The 26114-nt window shown below is 41.7% G+C and overlaps 1 protein-coding gene across 1 annotated transcript; it reads right to left on the reverse strand.

Moving 5' to 3' along the window:
* Positions 1–647: 647 nt before the first annotated feature.
* Positions 648–25801, reverse strand: LOC308501482 (uncharacterized protein; the record flags this gene model as incomplete). The annotated part of the gene is made up of 5 exons (XM_081058024.1): positions 648–4254; positions 17456–17570; positions 18275–18321; positions 24126–25218; positions 25677–25801. 5 exons carry the CDS (start codon positions 25799–25801, stop codon positions 4111–4113), a joined length of 1524 nt encoding a protein of 507 aa, XP_080914150.1. The 3' UTR covers positions 648–4110.
* Positions 25802–26114: the final 313 nt, after the last annotated feature.

The raw sequence follows: 26114 nt of genomic DNA on the forward strand, positions 1-26114 counted from the left end.
GAAGATCAAACCAGCATCAACTTTCAAGTTTAAAGACATCTACCATTCACCTCTATGTGTATTCAGGGTTCACACAATATTAAATATTAAATCCTATTATCTTACACTGCGAAAGAATCATAATTAGCCAAATACACTTACATCTTTTTAAAAGCTATTCACTCCCCCAAATGATATTGGAAAGGAAATCAAAGGCTAACTTGTTTGAAGCCATAGACAACTTGTTCAACTTTCTTGTTCCCTCCAAGCATAGCGCCTAGCACATACTAGGTTCACAAGAAGTGAACAAAATGAAGTTGAACGTCAAATGAACAGGCTGGACAAAGAGATGTGTACAGTCCCTTCAGCTTTTATGAATGACAAACTGCTACATGATCCGACTATCACTGTCTGTACTTGATCTCCGCAGCTCAACTCAAGAATTCATTAATAATAAAATTTATTAAAGATATTCCTCCTTGTTTAATTTCAATTAATGTGAATAAGGTCAATCCACAGCTCTTAATTTCAGTGTTTAATTCTATTATCATAGTATTAAGAATATGCGTAAACTCTGTTTCTAGAAGCATAAAGAAACTGAAGACTATGAGAAATATGCATGTTTTAGAGCCAAAGGAATAAAATTTTCTTTTTTTTTTTTTAATACTTTAATAACTCCTGATCTCCCTTTGGTGTATTTATTGAGCATTAGTTGTTATTTAATACAATGGCTCTCTTGGGAGAAAGAAAATCAACCTAAAAATAAGAGTTTTCCAGGAATAAAAAGAGGTACTTGCAACAGAAAAATACCAGAGGGAAATAATCTTTATATTTATTATACAGCAATTAAAACCATATAAACAAAAAAATATTTTTAAAGTCATATCATAGCTGTAGAGCTGGCCAAAACTGAACACATTTGATGAGCTACGAATTACTGGTAAGAATAAATGAAAATCCATATTGACAGATTAAACTCTCAAAATCAGTTACTCACAGGTCTGTACCTATGTCATAAAGTATTTCTGAGTTTGATGTATAAACCAGGCATAAATCCACCTTCCAGAGAGCAGAAGCTCCTAATTCTGAACTGAAATAGATTCATCAGAATTTCATGTATCTAAGAACAGATCTTAAAAGTTATGAGCAAAGGTTATTTGTAGGTAGGGAATCAAAAGACATAAAGATTTCAAAGTCAAAATGTTACGCTCGTTAATTTTCTGAGGCACATGCTAAGAAGATTTTCATTTAAGAAAAAAGCAAGAGCAAAACCATTCCTCCTTCACAGAAACTGGTAAATAAAGAATGTATGCACAAAACACCTGGATTTGCTTTCCTGTTTCCTTGCCAGTGCCTTTTTTTAAAATATAAGATTAGCTAACATTCAAACAAACCTTCAGAGCAATGAATTACACGCTGTCACACAGATAACACTCTCACACAAAAGAGAGCAAAGCTGATGCTATTTAAATATCATGAAATATTTTCCTAACCATGCACAGATGGAAGTACAGACTTTTCTGCCAACCGCCTGGTTCAGAAACTTTGCTCTATTTTTAATTATTTGGTTCAGAGGACCCGTTTGCGATTAACTTCTGTGTTGGATGGCAAAGCAAGTCAAGCCCTGACCCCCAGCAAAGAACACCGAGAGAAGCTTAATTATTTTTTAAAGAGCTAGTATAATATTGTAAACCACATGTAGGGACAACTGATTTGTCACAGCCCTGTTAATGGGTGCTGTAGTTCGAAGCTATAGAGTGTATCAGTCTATACTAACAGAAAGATGTACAATGTCTTTAGAAAGTGACACCAAAATGAAGTTCTTAATGACATTGATTTGTCTTAATGACAAATGAATTTTCGTCTTTGAGAAATAACAATGGAATAAGAAATGGAGAGGAAGAAATGAATAGTGCTGTAAGGACTAATCTTATTAGCACTAGAAGTTTCAGTTTTGAGTAGGAGCTGTGAATGGAATACCAAAGCTTTGAGCACAGGAAATGGACTCAGAGGCAAGGAGAAGTTGCTCAGGAAACTCAAACCATAGAGTTCAGAATTACGCACCAGAACTGCTGAACAAGATAAAATCACAGGAGAGAAGTAGAAAGAGAAACAATGGTCTGGCAATAAGACATACGAGATGGTCAAGGTAAGAATGAGCAGGTTAGAACAGTTTTATATTTTAAAGAGCTGTGTATTTAAAAAACAAAGAAAGAAAAGAAAATGTTGTTTCCAAATAGAAACAATAAACCCAAGTAACAAATTAGTATAAACACAGCAAGGAAATAAAATGTAAGACAATCAGTTAAAAGTCCCTGTAGGAAGAATAGAGCTAAAACTTAACAGACCTCTATCCCTAAAAAAGCTGTCTTTTGATCAATAACCCTAAAATTTTAAGACATTCTGAGTTTAAGTCCTTGATGTACCTAGAACACTTCAGATTCTACCTAACCATAGGCCACAAAGAGCCAAAATATTTCAGGAGTAACAGTTATAGCTAAAATTACATTTGCAATGACTCCAGCATCAATGCCAGAAGGACCTGGGAATTGGAAAAAAAAAACAACAAGAAGCACCTAATTTCCCCTTGAGAAGTGTAGAAGTGGGGAATACAAAAAGAACACCCTTTGCAGGGAGGTCATAATTCTGAATTTCAGCTTCTTAAACCGCTAACACTGGCTACTAGCTTTTGACTGGATTGATTGACATGGCAAGACCCTTAGAAGGACACATCCGTATTTGTGAGCAATTATGAAATTTTAATGATTGGAAGCAATTCAGGGAGCCATCATGGGAAAGATAAAAGCTGATCTGTTTCAGAAAGTTGATTCCTATTACATATAAATGCATATTCCTCCTGTCTACTATGAAAATAGATGAAGTATATGTATGGGTATGTGTGCTTGCAAGAGACTAGAATTAAAAAATGGAAAAAAAAAAAACAAAACAAAAAGAAGATTTTTCTTTTTAAAGCACATCTATGACTGAATTACTTACAGTTGCAAATAGTTTCATAAAAACAACCTCATATTATTACTATGGGCAACAGGCCATGGCTTAGAAATGTTTTTATTTCATTTAGAAATGTTTCTATTTGCTGTCATAATAGCCACTGTAATGGGATGGGATTTTGCCTGTGTCTTTGTCCATAAAACAATCCTATACGATATGTAAACATGAATTCAATTTTCTTTAAGTCAAGGAAAGCAAAAATATGGTTGTCAGAACAAGAACTGCTTTCTGTGGGATATTCTAGTTAAATGAAAGCTATTCAACTTGAATCAATTGCTGTATCCATTCTCCAATACACAGCAGATTTATATTTCAGAAGGTTTTTGACAGAGAACAAAATGTTACTGAAATATCTCTTCCATTCCTTTTGTCCTACATAACATTCCATGGGCTGAACTCCCAACAAGGGGCATATATTTGTCAGCTTCTGTTTGCACTTGTTCTATTCTGGTTTGTCTTTGTTGCAAATTTTCAGTTTTGACCCTTTCCTGACAAAAATTAATATACACCTTTTGGTTGTATTACAAACTGTAATACAAAAAAACAAAACAAAAAACTTACATTTTTATTCTCTACCGTTATTAAGCACCTGTAGCTTTTTAAAATAAGCCCTGCTATTTAAATCAGTGATAGAACATTTTTTTATATCTAGTTATGTAAACACTAGAAATCCAGGGAGAAAATTATTCCAATCCAACAATCCACACATTCCTACCCAAAAGCAATCACTTGAGTATTTAAAAGCTATATTTGTGGCGAGAGACAGGCTAGAACTAGCTTGAACAAGTCTGAGCAAGATGAATTTATCCTCCACTGCCTCTACTCCAGGTCATCCCAGGACTATGCCTGAGGGCAAAAGCCAAGATGGAAAGAATGGATTGGTGCCTGTTTCCTAGCATATCTGTGTAAAGACTCAACAAGAGCTGCTCTGAACGGGACAAAAGGTGTGTCACTGCAAGCTGATGAAGCAGAACATGCAACACTGTCCTGGCCGTTTAATGACTAAGCCTGAGCCAGCTCAGAATCAGTGGGAAACAGATTTCAGACAACGGGACAGCTAAAACACTGGTTCTCAGGGATGATGTCCAAGAGGAGATCTCTGAAGCTGGGTGTCATCCTTTAGGGTGGCCCAGAATAAAATGCTGACGCATTATGCCTCCTGGCGAGTTCATATACACTTTGAACGGCAAAGACACCAAGTCCCGTGGACTTCCAACGAAGATCTTGGGGCAAGAAGAGATGTCCACCAGCACTCTCTGTGACCTGTTAGAGAGAAACATTCTTAGCTACTCCATCACCAAGCAAAACTCCCCCGCCAGGCGGTATCACCTTGACTCCTAGAAGAAAGGTGTAAAGAGATTGAGGAGGGGATGCCTAAAACAGAGATGGCCTTTGTGTCATTTCCGACATCACTAATAGGCTTCCACACAGAAAACCTAACTTCAGTAAAGTCTAAAAATGAATGCGATTCTAAGTCTTCCTGGAACTAGCAGCAGGATCATCAGCCACCAAATTACTCCTGCGAAGAAAGGAAAGGCTTCATAACAGTTATTATACATGCTTCTGGCATCAAGAGATGAATGGTGTTCTTAGTAAAAGATTACCCCCCAGATGGACAGTAGACCCTCATCAGGGAAGCGACTCAGGGTCCTGCACAGGCTCTCTCCAGCCCAGGAAGCATAAACCGGGTTCACTGGCAGCTGGATGTGCCTCCTCTACCCTCTTCTGTAACATCCAACAGAAAGTCAGTAGGGACCTACAGATACCGAAGTGATCTGCCTCATACCTTCCCATTCACACAGGACAAGACTTCTCAGAGAAGATAGCATCAGATGCCAAGATTTCCTATACGAGTTCAATTTGACTTCCTGGTATTTTTAACCTTGAAGACACTGGTGCATTAAAGGAAATATGGCTCTAGAAGCTCAACTTTAAAGGTGCAGTGACAGCAAAAGGAAAACCACTTTCTACCTATCCATCAAGTTGAGGCTTCGGCACTACCAAAACATCTGACGTCTAAGATTATAAGGAAAAATTTCAAGGGGAAACTAGGGATTGAAGCACTACTGCATGTCTTCACCTTCCCAACTCCAGCTCAAAATTGCTCTAGGGAGCCAATTCAATTAGGCAAAATTATGTCTTTTCAGTCTACAAATTTGGAGACACAACTGCACACTTCCTGGGGTATCTTGGCTGTACAAGGTGACGGAGAAGGGAGCTGAACTGCAGGTCAGAAAGCCAGCGTTGCAGCCCAGGCTGCATGTGTTCAAGCCACTGGAACCTAGCAAATCAGTCAACCTTTTAGGTTCTAGCAAATGAGAAGGATACTCTCTGCTCAAGGAGTCCTGATTATCCAATATCAATTGTGGAAATAATTTATCCACAGCACTCTGAATTCTGTGACGTGCTATTATCAGCTGAGGCAGACCCTTGACACACAAGCCACTACACATGGTCTAATGACTATGGTCATTAAGACTGTATTTACTAAATCAGAGGCTCAGGCTATAAAACACCCCCAAGAGAAAAGGGTAGTTTTGACTAGTCCTACAAGAGAAACAAGAAAACATAGGACTTTCATCCCAGTTGAAGTCTTTGAAGAACCTGCACATTTAAAACGGGAAAGTCAAAAAAAAACTTTTTTTTTTTTTGTTAAGAAATCATTTCCTGAGACTTCAGGGCAAAGAGTTAAAAGTGCACCATTTAGAGAGAGAAACTCTGAGATTAGTCAAGTAACCGAATGTTCTCTGCACAGCAGAAGAGCAAACAGCTAGTGTTTGTTCATTTCCATAGATTAGCAACCTTCTCTCCAGGACTTAAGAATGATATGAACTGTGACTTTTAGAGTTTTGTTTGGAGAAGACTCATATACTACTGGTAAGATCCATGTTTCAAGGTCACATTCAAAAATATGTTTCTTCATTTAACGTCGCTTCTTACACACATTGGCCTATTCCAATCACTAACATGACTGAAATGAATCTAAAGCTCACTGGGGGGACAGATAAAAGTAGTCTTCTCTCCTTTTGCATCTGTTTACACAGATTGTTAAAATAGTACTGTTCATTAGATGAAACTGAAATGGGGTAAAAAGACAACCTGTTCCTTCTGAAGAGGAGAGAAAGGTACAAAGAGTTGCAGAGGCTTCATTCAATAGAACAGGAAAGCCAAAATAAAACACCAAAATTTGGGCTTAGATGTTATCACCACATGTCATTCAAACTCAATAGAAAGTAAGGTTTTGCAGATGGAGATTTTAAAATAAATAATCAGATCACCCTTTTTCCTACCAATAGAATAATAAATAAACTTGCCTTATGAGCCTATGACCACTTATAAAAGAAAAACAAAACTGCTAATCTTATAAATCGTGTCAGATCAGGCACCAGAGGCAGCAGCCAGAGGGAAGCACTCTTTTCCCAGCTCCTTATATAGAGGCTGCCTCCCCCCAAAAACTACAACTTGGGGTCATACTTCTCAGTGGTCTGGACAGATCCAGAGATGAACTGGGAATGGAGCCTTGGAAAGGGGAAGAGTAATCAAAACAAAATTTATCACGTATTTTCTGCACCGACATGGAACTTGCCAGAATAGAGCACGGCAGAGGGGCTTTGGGGCACTTCCCTACAAGACGCTATTGCAGACAAAGGGCCCAGACCTCACTTCCTAATGTCAGGCTCCCTTTTCCATACTTGTCAAAACCTCTCTCAGGAGTATACAGTCCCTCACATCGATGAATACCAATGAACTCCCTGTACCTGGAAAAGGTATCCTCACCTACCACTAACTGGACCATTTCTAGACAAACTCCTAAGCAAGAGACAGGAGATGAATGGCCAACTGGCAGGCTAACTCAAAGGGGCACAGCGACCACCGTCAAATTGCCCCCCCACCAGTCTCATCCCTCATGGGGGAGGTTATGCACAGAGGGTTTCAGGGTTCCCTTCTCCCCTCGGAATGGTGGCCCTGTCCAGCTGGTGCTTTACCTCAACTCGACCAGTCTTGCTTAGGACTCCAGAACTACTCTCTTCCAGACAAAATATCTCCTTGGGAAAATGATCTCACCCGAAACTTTCACCTGAGTTGGACAGCAGGTAGCAAAAGTGCTTCAGGAGGCTGATCCACACCAAAGAACACATGTGATGAATGTAAACTTCAGTCTCATTCATTCATACACACAATAGCTGTTCGTCTAAGAATCCTCATGTAACCAAAATTCAATAGGAATTATTTCAATACGAAAGAAGACAGTTTTAGACATTCAACCACCAAGTAACTTTTTCCTGCATTGAATTTCAATAGTAATAAGCATTTTGTGTGGTTGTAAGTGTAGTATTATAAAATGTAAATATGGCTGAGTAAATCTAGTGTTCTATTCCATATAGCTTTTGTTTCAGAAAATTCATCATTGGACCTTTCCTTATCCTTTCTTTCTCCTAAGCACAGCCTTCTGACACATTGGGATCACCTTTAGCACCCATTGTTGTGATGCACAAAGCTATTCAAGTAGATGCCACGGCCTTTTCCACCACTGTGACCCACTGGGCACATGCTGGTTCCAGATGTAATTACATAAGTCACAGTCCGTGTTAATGGATGGAATCACATCCAATTTGCACCAGAAAAATTCACATTGTAGGGGAAATGTTTATATTTATTGTAGGCCTACGAAATGCCAAATGCCAAGAATGGAAAAAAAAATTGGGGGCGGGAGGGAGGTTCTGCTGTCACTGAGCTGGGAAAAGGGGTTACAAAAGGGTTCTCTGGGAGCCTGGACAGGAAGCACATAGCTGAGTCCCAGGGCTCCCCAAGGAAAGGACTCTAAGCTAGGATTTAAGAATGTAGGAAAGTAAGCCAAAGGTGGGATGGGGGAGTTGGATGTTGAAAAAAGGGAAGAGCATGATTGAAAACAAGCTGGAACACCATAGAGAGCAAGGCATGTCTAAGGAGGAAATGCTGTAGGACGGAAGTGGACAGACTAAAGAGCAACAGATGACAAAAGCAAGGACCCCCAAACCTGCTAAGCCAGGCTGAGGGTTCTGGGCTTTATCCTGAGGGCCATGAAAAATCAGGGGAGGGGTGAAGAGAAACAGAGATGCAAACAGCTGTCGAATCGCAGGAAATGTTCCTTTTGACTTCCAAGAGGAAAATGGGGTGGAGCAGAATAAGAGGACACCGAGAAAAGCCACTTAGGAGAAAGAGCACATCCCCAACCTCAACCCCTACCCCCAGCCCAGCTGAGCCACTAGCCCAAGTTCAAATCTTGAGACCAGACTCCCCCCAAGTTCAGTACCTAGGAAACTTCTCCCAATCTCCCACCCAAAGAGCTCTCTCAGGGAAGAGCTACAGCAGGAAGGAAGCAGGGTAACAGTGCGCCTCTCTACCGTGGATGAAGGTCAAACCCAAGGAACCCATTCCTCGGCAGGGTGGCCTGGAGGACTACGTGAAAGGAAGGTGTGAAGACCCTACCTCAGGATCCTTGCATAACAACTCGACTTCGCCAGGTCTAAAACTGCTGACTGATCTCTCCAGGCCCACGTGAAGGAGGCTGCCAGGCTTCCAGCACAATCCCACGGCCAGGCCTCCTTCAAAAAACAAAGGGCAGAGAACCCCAAAAGTAGGCAGGAGAGACTCAACAGCTGGGAAACTAGCCCTGAGTGGGTAAAGATGAAGGAGAAGGAGTGAAGAGCAGGTGGGAGGGGAAGAGGAAAGGCCCCTGGCAAAAGAAAGCACTAGAATTTCAACAGGGAATAGTTCCCAAGGGGAGCAGCAGGCAGATGAGGGAGAGCCACACTCAGCAAAGCCGAGCTGTGGGCCAGCTGGGTGCAGAATGTGAGCTGCAGTAATCGCACGTCTTCCTTCCAGGTTGGCCCTGGGTACAATCACAGAGGGAAAAAAAAAAAGGAAAAAAAAGAGATAGATCATCAAAATAAAAGGAAATCAGACGGGGGAAATAGCTTCAGCAAATGTGACTTAAGAAAGATATCTGGAACACATAAAGAACTTATATACATAGAGGAGAAAATATCAAGACTTCCATTTGCTAATTGTGTAAGAAAAAAAATAGTAAATAAACATATATGGAAATGTTCTATCTCTGAGAGGGATGAAAGGAATGCAAATTTTGAAACTATGAAGCCTATTCAATTAGCCAAAAAATAGTAAGTCCCACAATCAATCAGGTTGAAGTAAGACACATTCATATGCCGGTCGTCATATGTGGGCCAAAGAATGTAAATTGGTACCAGCCTTTTAGAAAAAGCAATTCAGAGCAACCCCTTCTATCTTAGTAATAGCCTTCTGATGTGACCGTATCCTAAGTCAATACTTAAGTGTACACAGATATTCACCGCAGTTTTATAATAGTAAACAATTAGAAACAACTCAAATGTACATGAAAAATACAAAACTGAAGATAAAACAACTACATAGAATATTACCTAATCCTTGTAAATGATAATTGGAAAGTCTAGGTTGCAAATGAGAATGTTTATAATAAATAGAAAAAGCAAAACAGAGAAAACATATACGTTAAATTGTCAAGAACTAAAAGACAACACATAAAAGTGAACGTGATTTATGGGCTGGGCTGGTAGAATCAAAGGAAACTTGCGCTTTTATTGTTTTTCTTTTATTGCCATAATGTATAGGCAACAGATGTTTAAAATATAACATTTCTATCAAGCATGGAGTAGTGAACACCTCTTCTGTGGAGCGGATCAACCTGGCCAATGTCATGGCCAGCAGGGGCTGTCTAGGCCTTCCCAAGTTTCAAAGGTCTATTTGGGATTCAAACCCTGCCCAGGACAGGCTCTGAGGTGTTCCTTGTACCCAGAATACCCCCCAAAACACAGCTCTTTCCTTTGTTCTTCCCCCCCAGCTCTTAAATACTGTCACCCCCCACCTGTATTTATTTTCTTTCTTTCTTTTTTTTTTTTAAATTATATAGTGAGATCCTACCATATGCAATATATATAGCGAATGCTCATTTGATCCTTCCAACAATTCGGTAGGATAGATGTCATCAACCCCATTTTACAGATCAGGAAACTGGGGATCACAGATTTAAGAAATGTGGCCTGGGTCATACAACTCAGGAGCCAGGGCCAGAATTTAAACTTCAATCTCCCCATCTTCAGAGGTCTCACTTTTAACCACCTCAAATACTGCCTCTTCCCTTCTTCTGCCTATGAAACAAACAAAATAAAACAAAACAGAACAAAACACTTAAATGTTACCGCTTCTATTTACACTAGCTTCCTAAAGAAACTATTCAAAGTGCAATGAATCCAGAGACATATCAATACACACTGCTTATAAATTAACCAATAAGACAAGGTAATGCACACCCTAATTGCAAAAGTTGATGCAGAAGATAAAAAGGAAATACCTTGAGACTCAAACCTGCACTTGCAGGTAAAACCAAATGACGTCAAAAGGATTTCTACTTGCGAGTTAAAGCAGAATATCATCCACGATACTACTGCAAAGATGGGCAGAGCTTCTGCACCCTCTGCAAAAAATTATTCCACAATTAGCTGAAAGACTTTTTCTAGTTATCATGCATCCACTCCAGATGTTGTTCGGGCCATGGTAGCTTGAACAGTAAAAAGGAGCAGAGGAAGTATTAAGGTATGAAGCTAATATAGATGGGGTGATAAATGATTTTAGGCACCACTTATGACTTACTCTATAAATAATGGCACAGTGTTAGCTAAAATGTAAATTCCAATTAAATACAAAATCTAACAAAGTCAAACAACAGCAAATGATGTTTGACAGAGCAGAGGTCTTAGGGGAGCCAACAGGAAGAATTACAATAAAATCTATTCATGGAACTGCACAGTGTTAGATAGAAGGGCTCTGGAAGATCACGTCTTTCAACTACCTTTTTTTTTTATTTTGTAGAAGGGAGAACTGAGGCCCAGCATGGTAGAGTGAGTGGTCCAAATCACATTGCAGCAGAGCAGGAAACAAACTTGGTCTCCAAATTACTAGTCCAACTGCTTTCCAGCATATCACACTCACTCTGCAGTGTACTGGAAAGCTACCTCATTCTAAATCATATTTTTAAATGAGCATTAAATATTCTATAAATATTAAATTCCTTTTTAATAATTTTCAAATGCACATGGGCACATTTAAAAAAGAAGCCTGGTTTTGATTTCTTTTGGAAAACGGCACACTGCTCAGTGTTTAACCTAGTATTGAGTGAAATATTAACAGGCCATATAATGGTTTCAGTGTTTCTTCAGTAAAGCTAAACAAAATTCGAAAACCATATCCCCCAGGCCGACAGGAGTTTCTAGAGCACACATTAAACTCAACGCTCTGCTCAACAAGCCCATCACTGTTAAGTAACTCATCAGAAAATAAAGAGGGAATTACCAAAGGGGAATTGCCAAGCAATTAGTTCTCTGAAGCAGATGACATACAACTGTTGTAGGGAGGAGCTTCCCGGTTAGTCATATGCCACAGTCAGAGCCTTCTAATCTGTAAATAAAAATGCATCACATATGATTACAGCTGGGATGGAGGCTGGGGCTGCCAGGCGAGGGCATGGAGAGAAAATCCCAAGTCTTCTTTTGTTCTGTGTGTCTACAAAGCGGGAGACGTTGCCTCTGAAGACATTTTTTTTTTTTTAAATCCTTGGTAATTTTCATTCAGCATAAGAAAGACAACGGCCTTCCCTAAGCAGGCTGAGAGCAACATGATCTTTCTTCTCTATTCTTCGGACATGAGTCGGTGAACATTCATCCACTGGTCCAGTGAAGGAGAGAAAATGAGAGACGGGGAGGGGCAGGGACTTGAGGGTATAACAGGTCTGAGCTTCCCCATGGCCACCCCAGCTAAAGCGTGACCTCTTTTCACTGCACGTTTTGTTCTTAGAGCTTGCATTCGGCACCACCCCACCACCTATCAAAATGGAGAGATAAATAGTTCCTATCTGCCAAATCTTGCAAGCTGAGCAATGACCCAGTGAAGCTCTTCGAAGAGTCAAAAGTTCATCGTCTCACTGGGACTCGTGATGCCAAACAACATTTGGAGCCCAAACACAGATAAGCATATTGCCACTGTCATCATTTTGTTCAATTAATAATTATTGAAAATGCGTAGGAATCTCAGGAAGGTATGAGGAAGAGTGAAAGAAAGGGCGAAACACCACAAAGATACCTGTATGTGACACGGAACAGATAGGCAAGCAACAAAAAGGATGGGTTGTTGCCCATGAGCCCTTCCCTGATGCTGACCTCTGAGAATACCCTGTACCTCTGTTATGGTTCTTCAAATTAGTCCTGGACACACCTTGCCTTCTGGACTCAACTGTAAGCTTCTATGCACAGGGCTCCAGGCCTTGAGAGACAATGCATGGCAGCTCTAAAAGTACAGGCTGACATCTAAGCGTAACTTGACCACTTGGGAGCTGGTCAACCTTGGGCAAGTTACTTATTTTCTCTGTGCCTCAGTTTCCTCATCTGTGAAATGGAGATAATAACAGAACCTACCTCAAAGGACCACAACGAGGATTAAATGAGCTAACACATAGTAAGTGTGAACTACTGATCATCTCTAAATTTCCTTTAAGGCCTCGCTGGCATGATGCCTGTCACACATTAGATGCTTATTAAAGGTTTGCAGACAGAATGATCTGACCCTGGAGTTGTTTTTTCCATCCTTCTTACTCCTATCCTAACTTTCCTGTCTTTTATGAGAGGTAGGTAAGTCACTGCCTCATTCTGAGCCATTTCGGGGAATACAGATAGCCCATCTAAACAACTCAGGTCATAAAAAAAAAAAAAGACCTTAAATAATCCTCAGATTTTTGCTAATTATATTAAAACAGATTGCCCACTAATAGCAACGTAACCAGATAATTTCCAGGCCTCCGCTACATTCTGAGCCATGTCTTAGGATCTTTCACCCCAGAGTCAATGCTCACTAATTGTGTATTTCTTTATTTTCTATAAAGTATAAGTGGGAAGCGAAATTGTTCAGAAAGCTGTACCGTGTGTGTGTATCTGTGTGTGTGTCTGTGAGTGTGTGTGTGTCTGTGGTGTCACATTGAAAAGAGTCCACATAAAGCCTCCGGAAAAGCCTCTAAAGCTATAAAACACACCCATATTAATGTGATTTATCAAAGTACAGTAAATGAATTGCCACAAAAATGAACAATTGCTCCAGAGTCAAGTAGATGGCACAATGTGATTTACGCATGTCACATGAGAGGAATAAATCAATGGTGGAAAAGATCAAAGGAAATGCTGGAATTGTTGTTAATATGTACAGGGCTTCGCTGAAAATCTCCTTAATAAAACTGTTTAGAGGAAAATAGAGGGATCATTTGTTTAAATGAAAAGAGATACCGCATGTGCTGAATTTCAAAAGCAGCATTTTCATACACACACATTTTAGGTTTAGTTAAAATTAGCTCAAGTTCCTATTTTTTTTTTAAGGTCTTAAAGGAATAAAGGTTTCAACAAGCCTTCATTGAGCTGAGTTTCCAAGGTGCCTGAGCTTCTAGGGCAGACACCCCATTACCCACCCATGCAGCATCCCAACCTCTCCACCCACCCTCCCTCCACCCAAGGTCTTAAAGAAGCGTACAAAGGCTGTGCCACATTCCAGCTCCTCTTACTGCCTCTTCTCTCTACTGATTCTACCCAGCTGATGTCATCCCTGAAATACAGCCGTCCCCTCCTGCCTGTCAAACGTTCTACCAGGCACAAGAACCCAAAGCCCAATTTCAAAGATCACTTTATGCCAATGACTCCTCCACATGTATCTCCAGACCTGACCTCTCAGCAAGTTTATTGCCACCCTCTCTACTGTCCTTTGGACTCCAGCGACTCAGATGTCCACCAGCACCTGTGTTGCCACCAAAATGGCCTCGCCGGTTACATGCCCTGAAGTTGCTTGTTATGTACGTCCAGGTCACGTCAGTGGTCCTCGTCCCACTCTGTCCACGTCTTCCCACTGAAATGCTAACCAGCCTTCAGAGTTGAACTCAAATGATCCCTCCTCCTCAGTCTTTTCCTACTCGGCATCATTCTGCTGAATTCCTCCTGTGTTAGAACGTACCCCGTAAGTACAACCCACCCCGTTCTGCTTTGTCTTAATTATTCCAGAGCATTCCGTCTTTCCCCTACCTGACCATGAAGAATACAGGACAACCTCTTTCTGGCAGTTCTTCCTTTCATTCCTACGGTACCGTGGAGCAGTTTAAAAATACACAGAGAATAAATGAGTGAATCATTTCTTTACATAGAAGAGTGCATATGAACAAAGCACTGTAACTTTGCTACAGCTATATCATCTCTAGAAAATAACTAGAATCAGAAAATATTGTAATCTAGGTTTTAATTTCTTTAAAAAAACAAAACACAAAAACCCTTAATGAATAGAACAGAGTACAACATGAACGATACTACCATGTTTCCCCAAAAATAAGACCGGGTCTTACATTAAGTTTTTCTCCAAAAGACGCATTAGGGCTTATGTTCAGGGGATGTCCTCCTGAAAAATCATGCTAGGGCTTATTTTCTGGTTAGGTCTTATTTTCGGGGAAACATGGTATTTCCCTGCCTATGTTTAGCTATCAACTGTGAGGACTGTAACGAGGCCATTATTTATGCAAAATGTTTAAATAGTGCTTATAAGCTTCTTTTAAATGCAATCACAAAAAATGTCAGCTGCTTAAAATTCAAGGTGACTCTGCACTTCTGTGTCAGTAATACAAGTATTCATAAGACACTTAACATACTATAAAAGCCTTGGTCTTGTCTCAAAAAGCTTGCACATATTGACCAAGAGATATGACTTTTTGGTGCCTATATTTTCATAATAAAATTCCCTTGTAAACACCACAGGTTTAAAAATATTTGTGTATGTATTAACCACATATGCAATTAAACTGCTTCTGCAAAAACTTAAATGTGAGGCTTTTCTGCCTAGCATGTAACTGTTAAAATGGGTAACACCCCTAAGAGATAAAGTAGCAGTAAGCCATTGCACCACTTTCCATTCAGCTGATACTTGTAAATCTTAACAGGCTTACCTTTACATGCCATGTTTCCCCGAAAATAAGACATAGCTGGACAATCAGCTCTAATGCATCTTTTGGAGCAAAAATTAATATAAGACCCGATCTTATTTTACTATAATATAAGACCAGGTCTTATATAATATAACATAATACAATACAATACAATACAATACCAGGTCTAATATAATATACTATAATATAATATAATACCCAGTCTTATATATCATATTATATCATATTATATAACACCAGGTCTTATATTAATTTTTGCTCCAAAAGATGTATTAGAGCTCATTGTCCAACTAGGTCTTATTTTCAGGGAAACACGGTGTAACTCCAGGGTTATTCTATTTCCTTTCAAAGAACATTTCTCTAACCCACAGCCAATAAAATGTGAAATACCCAGTTCTCTATATATATTTTTTAAGAGCATTTTTTTAAACTTTTATTTATTTTAAGTGTTTTTTTCTAGGACCCATTAGTTGCAAGTCAAGTAGTTATTTCCATCTAGTTGTGGAGGGCGCAGCTCACAGTGGCCCATGTGGGGATCGAACCAGCAACCTTGTCGTTAAGAGCACCACGCTCTAACCAACTGAGCTAACCAGCCACCCCCGACCCAGTTCTATGTTTCACAAGGATATAATGTGTGCGATGATTTCCTCCCTCCTCTGCCCCATCCCTATCCCCCAGTAGGACTTCTCTATCCTTTCTGGGGCAGAGTGTACTTCAGTCACTCAGGTTTCTATTTGTTTTTACTCAGATAACAAATAACTTCCTTTATGCATGCAACTCATCAGTTCATCTTATAACAATATAAAAACAATACATATGTATCCTATCACAGTAAGAGAGTTGGACAAACTTAAAATTCAGTAAAAGAAATGAAGGCTCATTTGCCTTGCAGAGCTAGCTGCAAATGTCTACAGTTTTGGTCCAAAGACCAAGGTACAGGTATATTGACTTGTTTCCAATCAAGTACGGTCCATGAGCAACCATCACAAAACAAGACCATTAAAATCACCCTGTCAGGAGATAAGTTGCTTGATCACAATGAGAGCTTATGTTCAAGGCTCACAAACCATGCACCAGGCACTGTGCCACCCAGCATACATGTACTGTTTCATTCATCCTCACAGAAGCCCTAGGAAAAAGTTCTGATACTATCTCCGTATTCTACAGGAAGAAACTGAAGCATTGAAAGGATATAGGATGGCCCAAGGCCCCAGTGACAGCTCTAGATGTAAATCCAGACAGGCGGGTCCCAGAGCCCCATGCTCTTCTCTAGGATGCCACAGAATTTATACGTAACTTCAAAACTGGACCTTAGGTGTAGAGAGGGAGTTCTTTAAAGAAATCTGGTGAATCATTTTCAAATGAACATTTGGATAAAGCAAATATCCACCTCTGAACAAATTAGTTGAAAATCCAGATTTCTGTATGTGAGGTTTGGTAAAAAGCAGACTTTGTGTCTCACCAAGCAAGGAAATAAAACATAGAACATGACTCAGGAAGAGCTGTCCGGAGACCACCCAATCCAGCAGTTTCCAAACCTATGGAGCCTCAGTATGATTCCCAGAGACCATTAGGGTTTCATTTCGATTCAGTAGGTCTCGGGTGGAGTTCCAAATTCTATTTTTTAAAGTTCTCCAGGTGATTCTGTTGCCCAGCCAGGCTTGGGAACCTCTGAACTAGTCTATTTCCACAGCTTCCAGCAGGACTGCTCCCAAGACAAATAGAAAGAGGAGATCTATTTCACAATCATCTTTGGTTGCGTACACTGGTGTTCCCAAGCCCTCACTGCCCCAACTTCTGCCTAACTTATATCTCTCCTGACTGCATTTAGGCAGTATCCTCTTGCCCTCTCTTCAAAAGAGACCATGAGTCATCCACCCTGCATACACCCTGTGTCTGCATGACTCTCCAGGCCAGAAAAATTTACTGTACGTGAGGAAATCAGGAAGTTGTAAAATCCAAACAGACACAGAAAATTTCAAGATTCAACAAATACTGGTTGCCACTGAACAAACAGGCCTCTGTCTCCCTATACATGTGTCATTCTACAACAAAAAACCTACAACATGAAAACTGTGACTTAAGATAACTGGTAGCAAAACATTCTTATCACATTAAGTAAAGGTGACAATTAAAATGGTAAGGCTCAAGCACAATACGCAACAATCAATCATCACAAAGTCAAATGCTGACTTCTTCAGTAACCAAATGAGAGAAACCAAACAGAGAGATACTTTAATTCAAGTTTTATAAAAACTCTTATCAATTTCTCAATTTCCCACACAATCCAGTTTGCAAGAACAAGTATACTAAACAGTCTGTAAAGTGCTAAAGCATGGCTAGTAGGTGATTTTTCCAGGTCAGATTTTATCCTCAGGTGGGAACTACAGAGCATCGCAAAACTCTCACCTGATAGGTGACGCACTTCCCTGTCGTGGCCGTGGAGGAGGAGACTGCGGTACAAGGATGACAAACAAAGCTGCAGATTGAATGGACCACCCTGGTGACTTGCTGCACGATGGTACTGCAATGGTCCAGGGAGTGCAGGAGAGGACATCAAAATAAAAACAGAACAAATTGCTTTAAAAAATAATTCCACTTAAAATGACTATGCACTGAAATCGTAACTTTAAGAAACATCAAATTTTGCATTTTGTTTCATGAGGATTACATGGATACCAGCATGCTCCAAAGGCAGGTCTGGTTTTACTCAACAGGGCTCGGAGGGAAGCCAACATACAAAAAGGTCATCCCTTCAATCAAATTGAGAGCTTGGTCATCCCCATTTGAGCCAGCTACTGTCATTCTCTTCTCTAATGATGCTAACCAATCCCCTGATCAACCCATGCTGGTCATCACAGGAGTATCAGGTAAAAATGGGCATGGACTGAATAGTAATTGAGCCAAAGTCTGATTTCAATATGGCATATATTACTATTAACATGCAACTTAAAGGGACAATCATGAAAGGGCACAGTTATTAGCATACCAGTCTAATGGGATAGAAAAAAAAAACATCAAATGCAGAAAAAGAAATTAAAGTATGCATATATTCACTAGACTTCCCACTAAACTTTAAATTATTTAATTATTGAATGCATGTCTACTTCGTTTTCATTTTGCGACAATGCCTTGCACATGGTTAAGTGAAAATTATCCACTGTATGATGAATGAGTGAATGTGTGAATGGATGAATGAAAGAGAGAATGAATGAATCTTCCATATACCTTTCCATCAGGGAGCTTGGTGCTTGTAGTTTTTGTGAAGTAAAGACCTATACATAGAAATGGAAGAAGTTGAGGACTTGATCTACTAACAGTTTTCAGCCCTATCTATGAAAATATTTTTAAATACTGTTAATTCCCAAGTGTCCACATTAAATAGGATCAGTAGCAGTTATTATAAAATATTCCCAAACTAGTAATCGCTGGACTGATTTTCAGTCTTTGATTACTGGTGCTGATCTGCATATTTGTTTAGGCTGATTTTAAATTTAGCTTGAGCTTCTTAAGCCCACATCAGGTAACAGTAGGAAGGAGAAGGCCCAGGATTATTTTGGGTGTCAGAAAGAAACTATTCTAGAGCTATGAATATGATCTCCAATGTGAATAATCTGTAAACAGGTAAGTGAGCCAATTATCCTTGGGTACATGGCAACACATCTCAGTAGTCATGATTATTTTCATCCATACACACTCACTATTTTTAAGAGCATATCCCAGCTGGAAAAGAAAATAATTTCAATTGCTTTCCAACACTTTTCAAAGTAATGAATAGTAGCCAAAGTATTCTTACTTCTAACTAATCCATTCACCAAGTATTTATTTAAGCATCTATTGCATGCCTAGGATTGATAATCAAAAGAAGTTAGCTTTCTAGTCCGTGATTTTCCCATGTGGAATCTTGTGAGTACAGCACAAGAAGGTAAGCTGTTCTAGACTAGAATGTCTTTGAAGACACTATCCTTCTGCTAAAAAGCTTGTTGAGTTACAAATTCAAATAGTGGCCAAGTTAAATAGAAGCTCACAAAATTCTATTTACTCTCACACAGTACTTGTTTTAAAGGGAGGAGTCTTGATTTTATCTAGTAACATCAAATGGAGCATCAGAGTACTGGACAATCATTTTCAAACAAGGTGCAGGTACCGTGGATTTGTAGACAGCGCTTCCTTTTATGAGCCAACAGTTGAGAGGGTGTTTGCCTGGATATTGATGTGTGTGCACACAATCTTATTTACATATCACCTAGCAGATAAGGTTTTTATAGAGTCCAAATTACAGTCTCCTCCTATTCTGAAGTGCAGAGAACAGTCAAGCATGATGCAAATGCTGTAAAATATTAATTTACTCTCCCATTGGTATGTCTACTTATTTCAAAAGTATTTGTGTTGCTACACCAGAGTAATTAAGAGAGTTAACATAATGTGCTGGATTCCATCAGAGGGAAGAAACAAGAATAGAAGCAAGGCAGAGTAGATTTGTTGTAAAAAAAAGAATGCAAACAATATATAAAAAATAACCTATATACTGTTTTATACAATATATACACTGAACATGGAATATTTAATATTTACAAAGCACAACAGAGCAGCATAACACAACACGATTAATAGAGGAAGATTACTAACAAAGATGGCCTAAATAACACTGATGGATAGGCTAGTCAATCAAGAAGATGCTTATAGGTTAGCAGCTATGATAATTATCATTAAAGACTTCTGCTAAATGACTCCCTGGAAACATGTCATGTTAAAAAGCACCAAAGTGGAAAAAAAAGAGTTCCTCTTAGCCTGAATCAAAACACCATAATCAGGAAAACTTCTGCCCCCTTAAGTTTCAAATTCTGATTACGTTACAATGAATTTTCTGAAAAGTAATTTTCAGGTAGTATAGAATTTTTGCTTACGTTATGACAATTACCAATGCATTTTCATTACTCCACAAATGGGATGCATTAAAAGTTATAGAAAAATCAATGAAACATTTCTACTAACATCAAACATGTCAGAGAAAATACAATGCTTGTTGTTTTTTTGTCTGCAATAGTACTAAACATGTTTTAGTACATTTGCTATGGTACTATGTAGTACAAATATTTACCGTACACTAGCCTGAAAAATCCAGATTTATAGACTATAAAATATATTACTACACTGATAGACAAAAATACATAAATTATGAAAGAAAAAGATTTATAAAAACTGTTTCCACAAATATTTACTTAAATCTTTTTATTACTCTTGTAATTTTAAGCATTTATATATTTTTTTAAAAATCTTGATACAATTATAACTCTTTCAGCCAACATTTAAAAAGTCTCTAAACTAGCACTCAGTATACTCATTATTATATTACTGTATCTCTTAAAGAATTTTTGAATGAGTATTTTATTAAATTGAATTAAATAAAACTAAAATTCAAACAGCGTAATTTATGACTACAAACTTCATTCTTAGAAACAGAGCAGTCCTATATGTAAAGCCCTAGAACAGAAATTATTCTCTCTATTGGGATTTCTACGATTTATTATTTTTGATGCTTTTAACAAAATAAGGAGGGCCAGCTTCTGATAACTTTGGAAGTACGACCAGAACTAAATCAGTTCTTTGAAGCAGTTAAACTGCTTCATATCTAAATCTCTCACAGAAACCAATCATTCAAAGTGTTGAGTTACTCTGAAAACATAAAAGAATAGAATTCAAACTATCTCCCCCCGTAAAAATGATATTGTCTTGCTGCACTATCCCTTTACAAAGCAAGTACTTAAGCTCTTCAGAGTCTAAACTATGTGTTACTTTCAGACAGCTATAGTTTAAAGAATTAACATTCACGCCTACGTTTACTAAGTTTCAGGGTTCTAGTAAAATGTTTATTGACTAACTTCTAATAGGAAACAAAATGAACTGGTGTCACAATGTGTTAGTCATCAAAAACTGTCATTGAAGTTAAGTGCCAAAGTAAAATCCACTTGACATTTCAGAATGGAAAAAAAAAAGACATATTATACAAAAGGAATGTGAGGCTCTAAACACTCTAATGACAACTCATAGAAATGTGTTCACTAATATTTCAATAATCTCTTAAGGCTGACCTTTCCCAGGACTCCCAGACAACTGATTAAGGTATGTTGAAATGTAGGGCCCTACAGGTATTTGATGTATAATCTGATGGCTAAAGAGTTTTTCTCAAACCTTTCTCTAAAACAGGCCCTAAAATCGATGCAGTTTCACTTCTGTTTACCAAACCCTCTTAAAACGAAATCCAGAGAGGAAAACATTAACTTTCACAGTTCCCAATCAAGTACATTTTTCATATTTATTTTAGCATGAATTTGTGTATTTAAAAATACATGTTCACATTTCATTGCAAATAAAACAATTTCCTGTATGTTGCAAAATATCGTCCAGGACCTCCAAGGTGTTCTGTAAAACTTATACTTCTGTGCTTTATTTTATATCACTGCTTCCCATCTATTTACCTCCTAGGAATAATAGCTCATTTTAACCACTGCAAGCTTGATCTGAGCAGGCCAGAATCAAGTTACCAACCGTATAATAAACTCACTAAAAGAAATCATAACTGCACCCCCACCCAGGAATAAGTAGCTCTCTCAATCCTAGCCTTAGGGGAAAAAAGGATTTACCAATTTAGCTATGGGGCTATAAAACTGTAAACCAAAACTGGCAGGTTCACAACTAAATCAAGACGGGATTATTCTCAATTATTTTTACTTTCAAATATCAGGGTTACTAAAATACTTCCCTCTATTTGGATTGCCTGAGCAACAGAGAGCTCCCACAACCAAGCTACTTTTCTTTCCTTCATTTATTTTATTTATTTATTTATTTATTTATTTATTTATTTATTTATTTATTGCAACAGCATTATTTTTCTTTCCTTAACAGGCTTAATAAGGTGGTGCCCTAATGCAAAGAGTAGACTGTTACTCTCTAAATTATTAAATGCTCATTAAATTATATCCCAAAATAGAGTAGAAGTTGTTTATTATGCAAAAGCACCACACATTATCAGCCTTAACAACCACAGGCCTATGTCATCTTTCCTGCGACAAAAACCTTTTAACTTACTACCACGGATGTAAAGATCATGGCCAAAAAATCCAAATGAAAAATGAATACACTCAGAATATCTGCCTCCTGTCAGTCAGTCCTAGATTTTTCTATTATGATGGCTGTAAAGTTTTAAAACATGACAATGGTGATATCCTTCCCAAATAAATTCCTTCTGCTGAATAAACCCTTTCGAAAACCAGTCATGACTACTCGCAACTTAGGTTCTAAAGGATGAGCACTTTCACTCTTGAAAGGGTTAAGTGCCTGCAAGGCCAATGGCACCAGAAGGCAAAAGAAATGTTGCTTTAGTCAGCTCTGAAAGGTTTCTAACAAGTACCAAATACTTGTTGATCTGTTCACAATAAACACCAGCAGGATTGTCAGGCTCCTTTCACTGTCTGGGGAGAGACATTTACATACTGCACCCAGTAAGAACAGCTTGTTGGTCTCCTTTATAAGAGTAGCGAGAAGCCTCATTCAGTGTCTCCCGTCCAAATGACTGAAAGAAGACGCAGTTGAAATAGTGAAGTCTCTCGTCTGGCTTGGGCAGGACAAATACTGTGCATAAAACACTTGGAGTAGTCCAAGCACAAAACAAACCCACCTGAATGGACAAGGAACACTGTCTGTTGCCATGGCAGCCTGATCTAATTACAGGAGTGATCGGGGCTGGAGTAAGTGCACTGAAAACCTACACCACTGACCGTACCTAGAAGAGGAGAAAGACAGGGAGGCAGGAGGTTCAGGGGAGACTTCAACCTCTGCTTTAAGTAGCAGCCCATTTGTCTGTGGAGCTGCTAAAATACTGACTGATGCATGTACAGTTAGAGGGCAGCCAGAGGAGATGAAATGCCACAGCATTAGCAGTTATGGTGCAATCCCTCTCCAAGAGTTCCTATGCAGGATTTTCTTGTCCTCCTCTCTGGTGGTTTCCCTAGGCATAAGCTTCATTTCAAACAAAAGCTCAACTATCAAACTACCTTCACCCACCAAATAAACCACAAGGTGGGCTTCACAGGGGCTTCTAGGAACTCCAGGGCTCCTCAGAAACCCAAACAGAACTGGCTTAGCTAATGTTGAAAAGTAACTAGCTGAGCCTAAAAATAACCATCAAGTAACTGCTGTGTGCGATATGTAAGGATGATGTTTAAATATTAAGAACAGCCTGCATTATAAAACACAAATGTCATCGAGCTGTGACTACTAGATTGCCAAAGGAGAACTTATTTGCATACACGCATTCCCGTGCATGCACGACAGAATGTGCAGGGAGTATGCCACTCTAAGGCATTTGATTCTGTGGGTGTAAATGGGGTCTTCTAATTTGGCTAATTGTATCCTGTGGATCTCACAGGGAAGCTAAGAATCTCTTCGGGTACAGAACCAGTTTGGAGGAGTCCCTACTGCACAGCATACGGTTAACAAAATAAAAATAGCTTGCCGTTCTCGTTAGCCACATCGCGCATTATATAACCAGCTTCCGACTGGCTTTTTTTTTCCGCCCTTACTACTCACTCTTCGGCAATTCCCAATCTTCCGAAGTATTTATATTAGCCTCTTATCTGCAGGATTATATACTAAGAAAGCAAAACAAAACAGAGCCTCCACGGGACTAAACCGAACCTCACAGTCCTTAGGAAGGGTTTTTTTTGTTTGTTTTCTGGCAGGATCTCCACCACCACCCTACTTCCACCAACCCCCCCACCCCCACCAAGGTTCTTGCTAATCTCCCTAGAAAACCTGGATTGTTTCATTGCTTCCAGTCAGCCCCTTACGTGGTCTGAAATAAAATGAAAGCACAAGCCACGGAGTTTGGGAAGGCGGCCTGCGGGCGGGGGGCTGAGGAGGGGTCAGGCGCTGCAGTCAGCCAAGTGGCCTCAGAGGGCCCTCTCCCCAGCGCGACGGCCCCTGTGGACGACCCCCCCGCCCCCGCCCCCGCCCCGCGCGCGCACACACACGCACGCTCACTCACTCACACTCCCGCCGCGCTCCGCCACCGCCTCACCTCTCGCTCCGCCCGTCCGGCCCCTTCCCTGCCCCCTGCGGGGCTGGCCTGCGCGCTGCGCTGGGACCACGTAGGAGGCGGCGGCGGCGGCCGCGGGAGTGGCAGCGTCTCCGGCCCGGCCAGGAGTGAACGAGCCGCGGAGCTCCGGGGCGCATCCCAGTATCCGCAGCGCCTCCTCCTTCCCCTGCTCCTGGCTTCATTCACCCTCCCAGCAGTCGCGCGGCGGTTCACTCCTGGCGCCCGCAGGGCAGCGCCTGCTGCCGCTCCTCTCCTCCCGCCGCGGCTGCGGGCGGGGGTGCCGGACCGGGCTGGGGCGCTCGCGGGCTCCCGGCTCCCGGCGGCGGCCACAGGATCAGGAAGCGGCCGTACCAACAGGGCGGCGGTGGTAGCGGAGCCAGGGCCGCCGCCACCACTCCGGCCGCGCTCCCGGCACCCGCACGCCCGCGACCCAGCGCCCGCCCCTCCGCGCCCCCAGCGCTCCCACAGCCTGTGCCGGGCCGCGCGCAGAGTCCTGGCTCCGCAGCCGCACGCCGGGGAAGGCCGGCCTCCGTGGGTAGACCCCGGCCGTGGGACTCCGAGGCCAGGCGGCCACCGGCGGGACAGCCCAGCCTCGTCCAGACCCGCTTGCTCTCGCCGCCCTCTTTGGGTAGAAGGGTGAAGAGGGGGCGGCGGCAGGAGTGGGCAGCGCGAACCCTGGCCGCTGTCGCCTCCCTTATGCCACCTCCAGGGATAAGGACACAGCTCTCCACACTCGCGAGCGGGACTAGCAGCCGCCCGAGCGAGGCGCCGCCACCGCCACTCTCCCGGCCCGCGCCCCCAGCCCGGGCGCGCCCCCTCACCCGGCGGGCGCCCACCCGGCCCCCAACAGCCCCCCTGCTGGCGGTCCGTGCACCCTGAGCAGGGTGTCGGCTCGGAAGGCTGGAGCCGAGGAAGGTGGTGTGTATGCACACACACACACCACACCACAACACGCCGCGTCGGTTCCCTTTGCTCCTCTTCCAGCTGTTTTCGGTGCCGCCGATTGGGGTTTGGGGTTTGTTTGCTGGTTGTTGCTTTGGCCCCTCTCAGGAGAACGGGGGGGGGGCATCTTAATCTAAATCAGGGGAGAAGGGGATGGGGGAGGGGGAGAGAGAATCAGAGGAGAAAAAAAATCGCCACTTACTGTAAAGTGTAAATGGATCTGGGGTGGCGTGGGGAAGGGGGGGCAGAGGGAGAGAAACAGTGTCTTGCGGCTGCTGTAGCTCTGGCTGCTGCTCCACGGGGCTTGTTTTGAATCCCCCTGCAGTGAAACAGGTCCTGTACGGCTCCGCCACTGTAGTAGAAATGATGTCTGCGGTATACTCTGCTCTCTCCTCCTCCTCCCCCCCGCTCTCCTCCCCTCCCTCCCTCCTCCCTCCGCCCTTCCTCCCTCCCTCGCGCTCTCTCGCGCTCGCTCGCTCGCTCGCTAGCTCCAGTATGTAAATGTGTAATAGAAGCCAAATATGGAGCAGTTGGCTGCCGCCGCCGCAGCTCAAGGATCCGACGGGGGGGGGGTGATAGGAGGGGGGACACCCTCCGGCGGGCGGCGGGGCGAGCCTCTCGGAGCCCGGCGAGCGCACGGCGGGCGGCTGGCCCGCGCCCTTAATCCTTCGGTGCGAGCGTCCCGGGCTCGGCGGCCCTCGGAGAGACTGGCGCATTTCCCCCCAAGACTGGCTCGGGATCGGGGGTGAGGGTGGGGGCAGGGAGCGGGAGGGGAGACGTGGGTCAGAGGGGACAGTTCTTCCAGGTTTGGGAAAGGGGCGGGGAAGTGAGGCGATGAGGTAATTGTAGCGGTGACTGGTGGGACCTCGCTCCCTTCCCTAGGTCCCTGCACCTAGTTGGAGGGGACAGAACGACCGCGGAGTGCAACTCAGGCACCCTGGAGGATTCTCCGGCTCAGAGCCAATGAAATACCCCAGGGGGAGGGGAGGCGAGCCAGTTCTGATTGCTACGTGCCCTTGGTTCCGGGCG

This window comes from Rhinolophus hipposideros (genome assembly GCF_964194185.1).
Source record: "Rhinolophus hipposideros genome assembly, chromosome: 8".
In the NCBI taxonomy this organism is placed as follows: Eukaryota; Metazoa; Chordata; class Mammalia; order Chiroptera; family Rhinolophidae; genus Rhinolophus; species Rhinolophus hipposideros.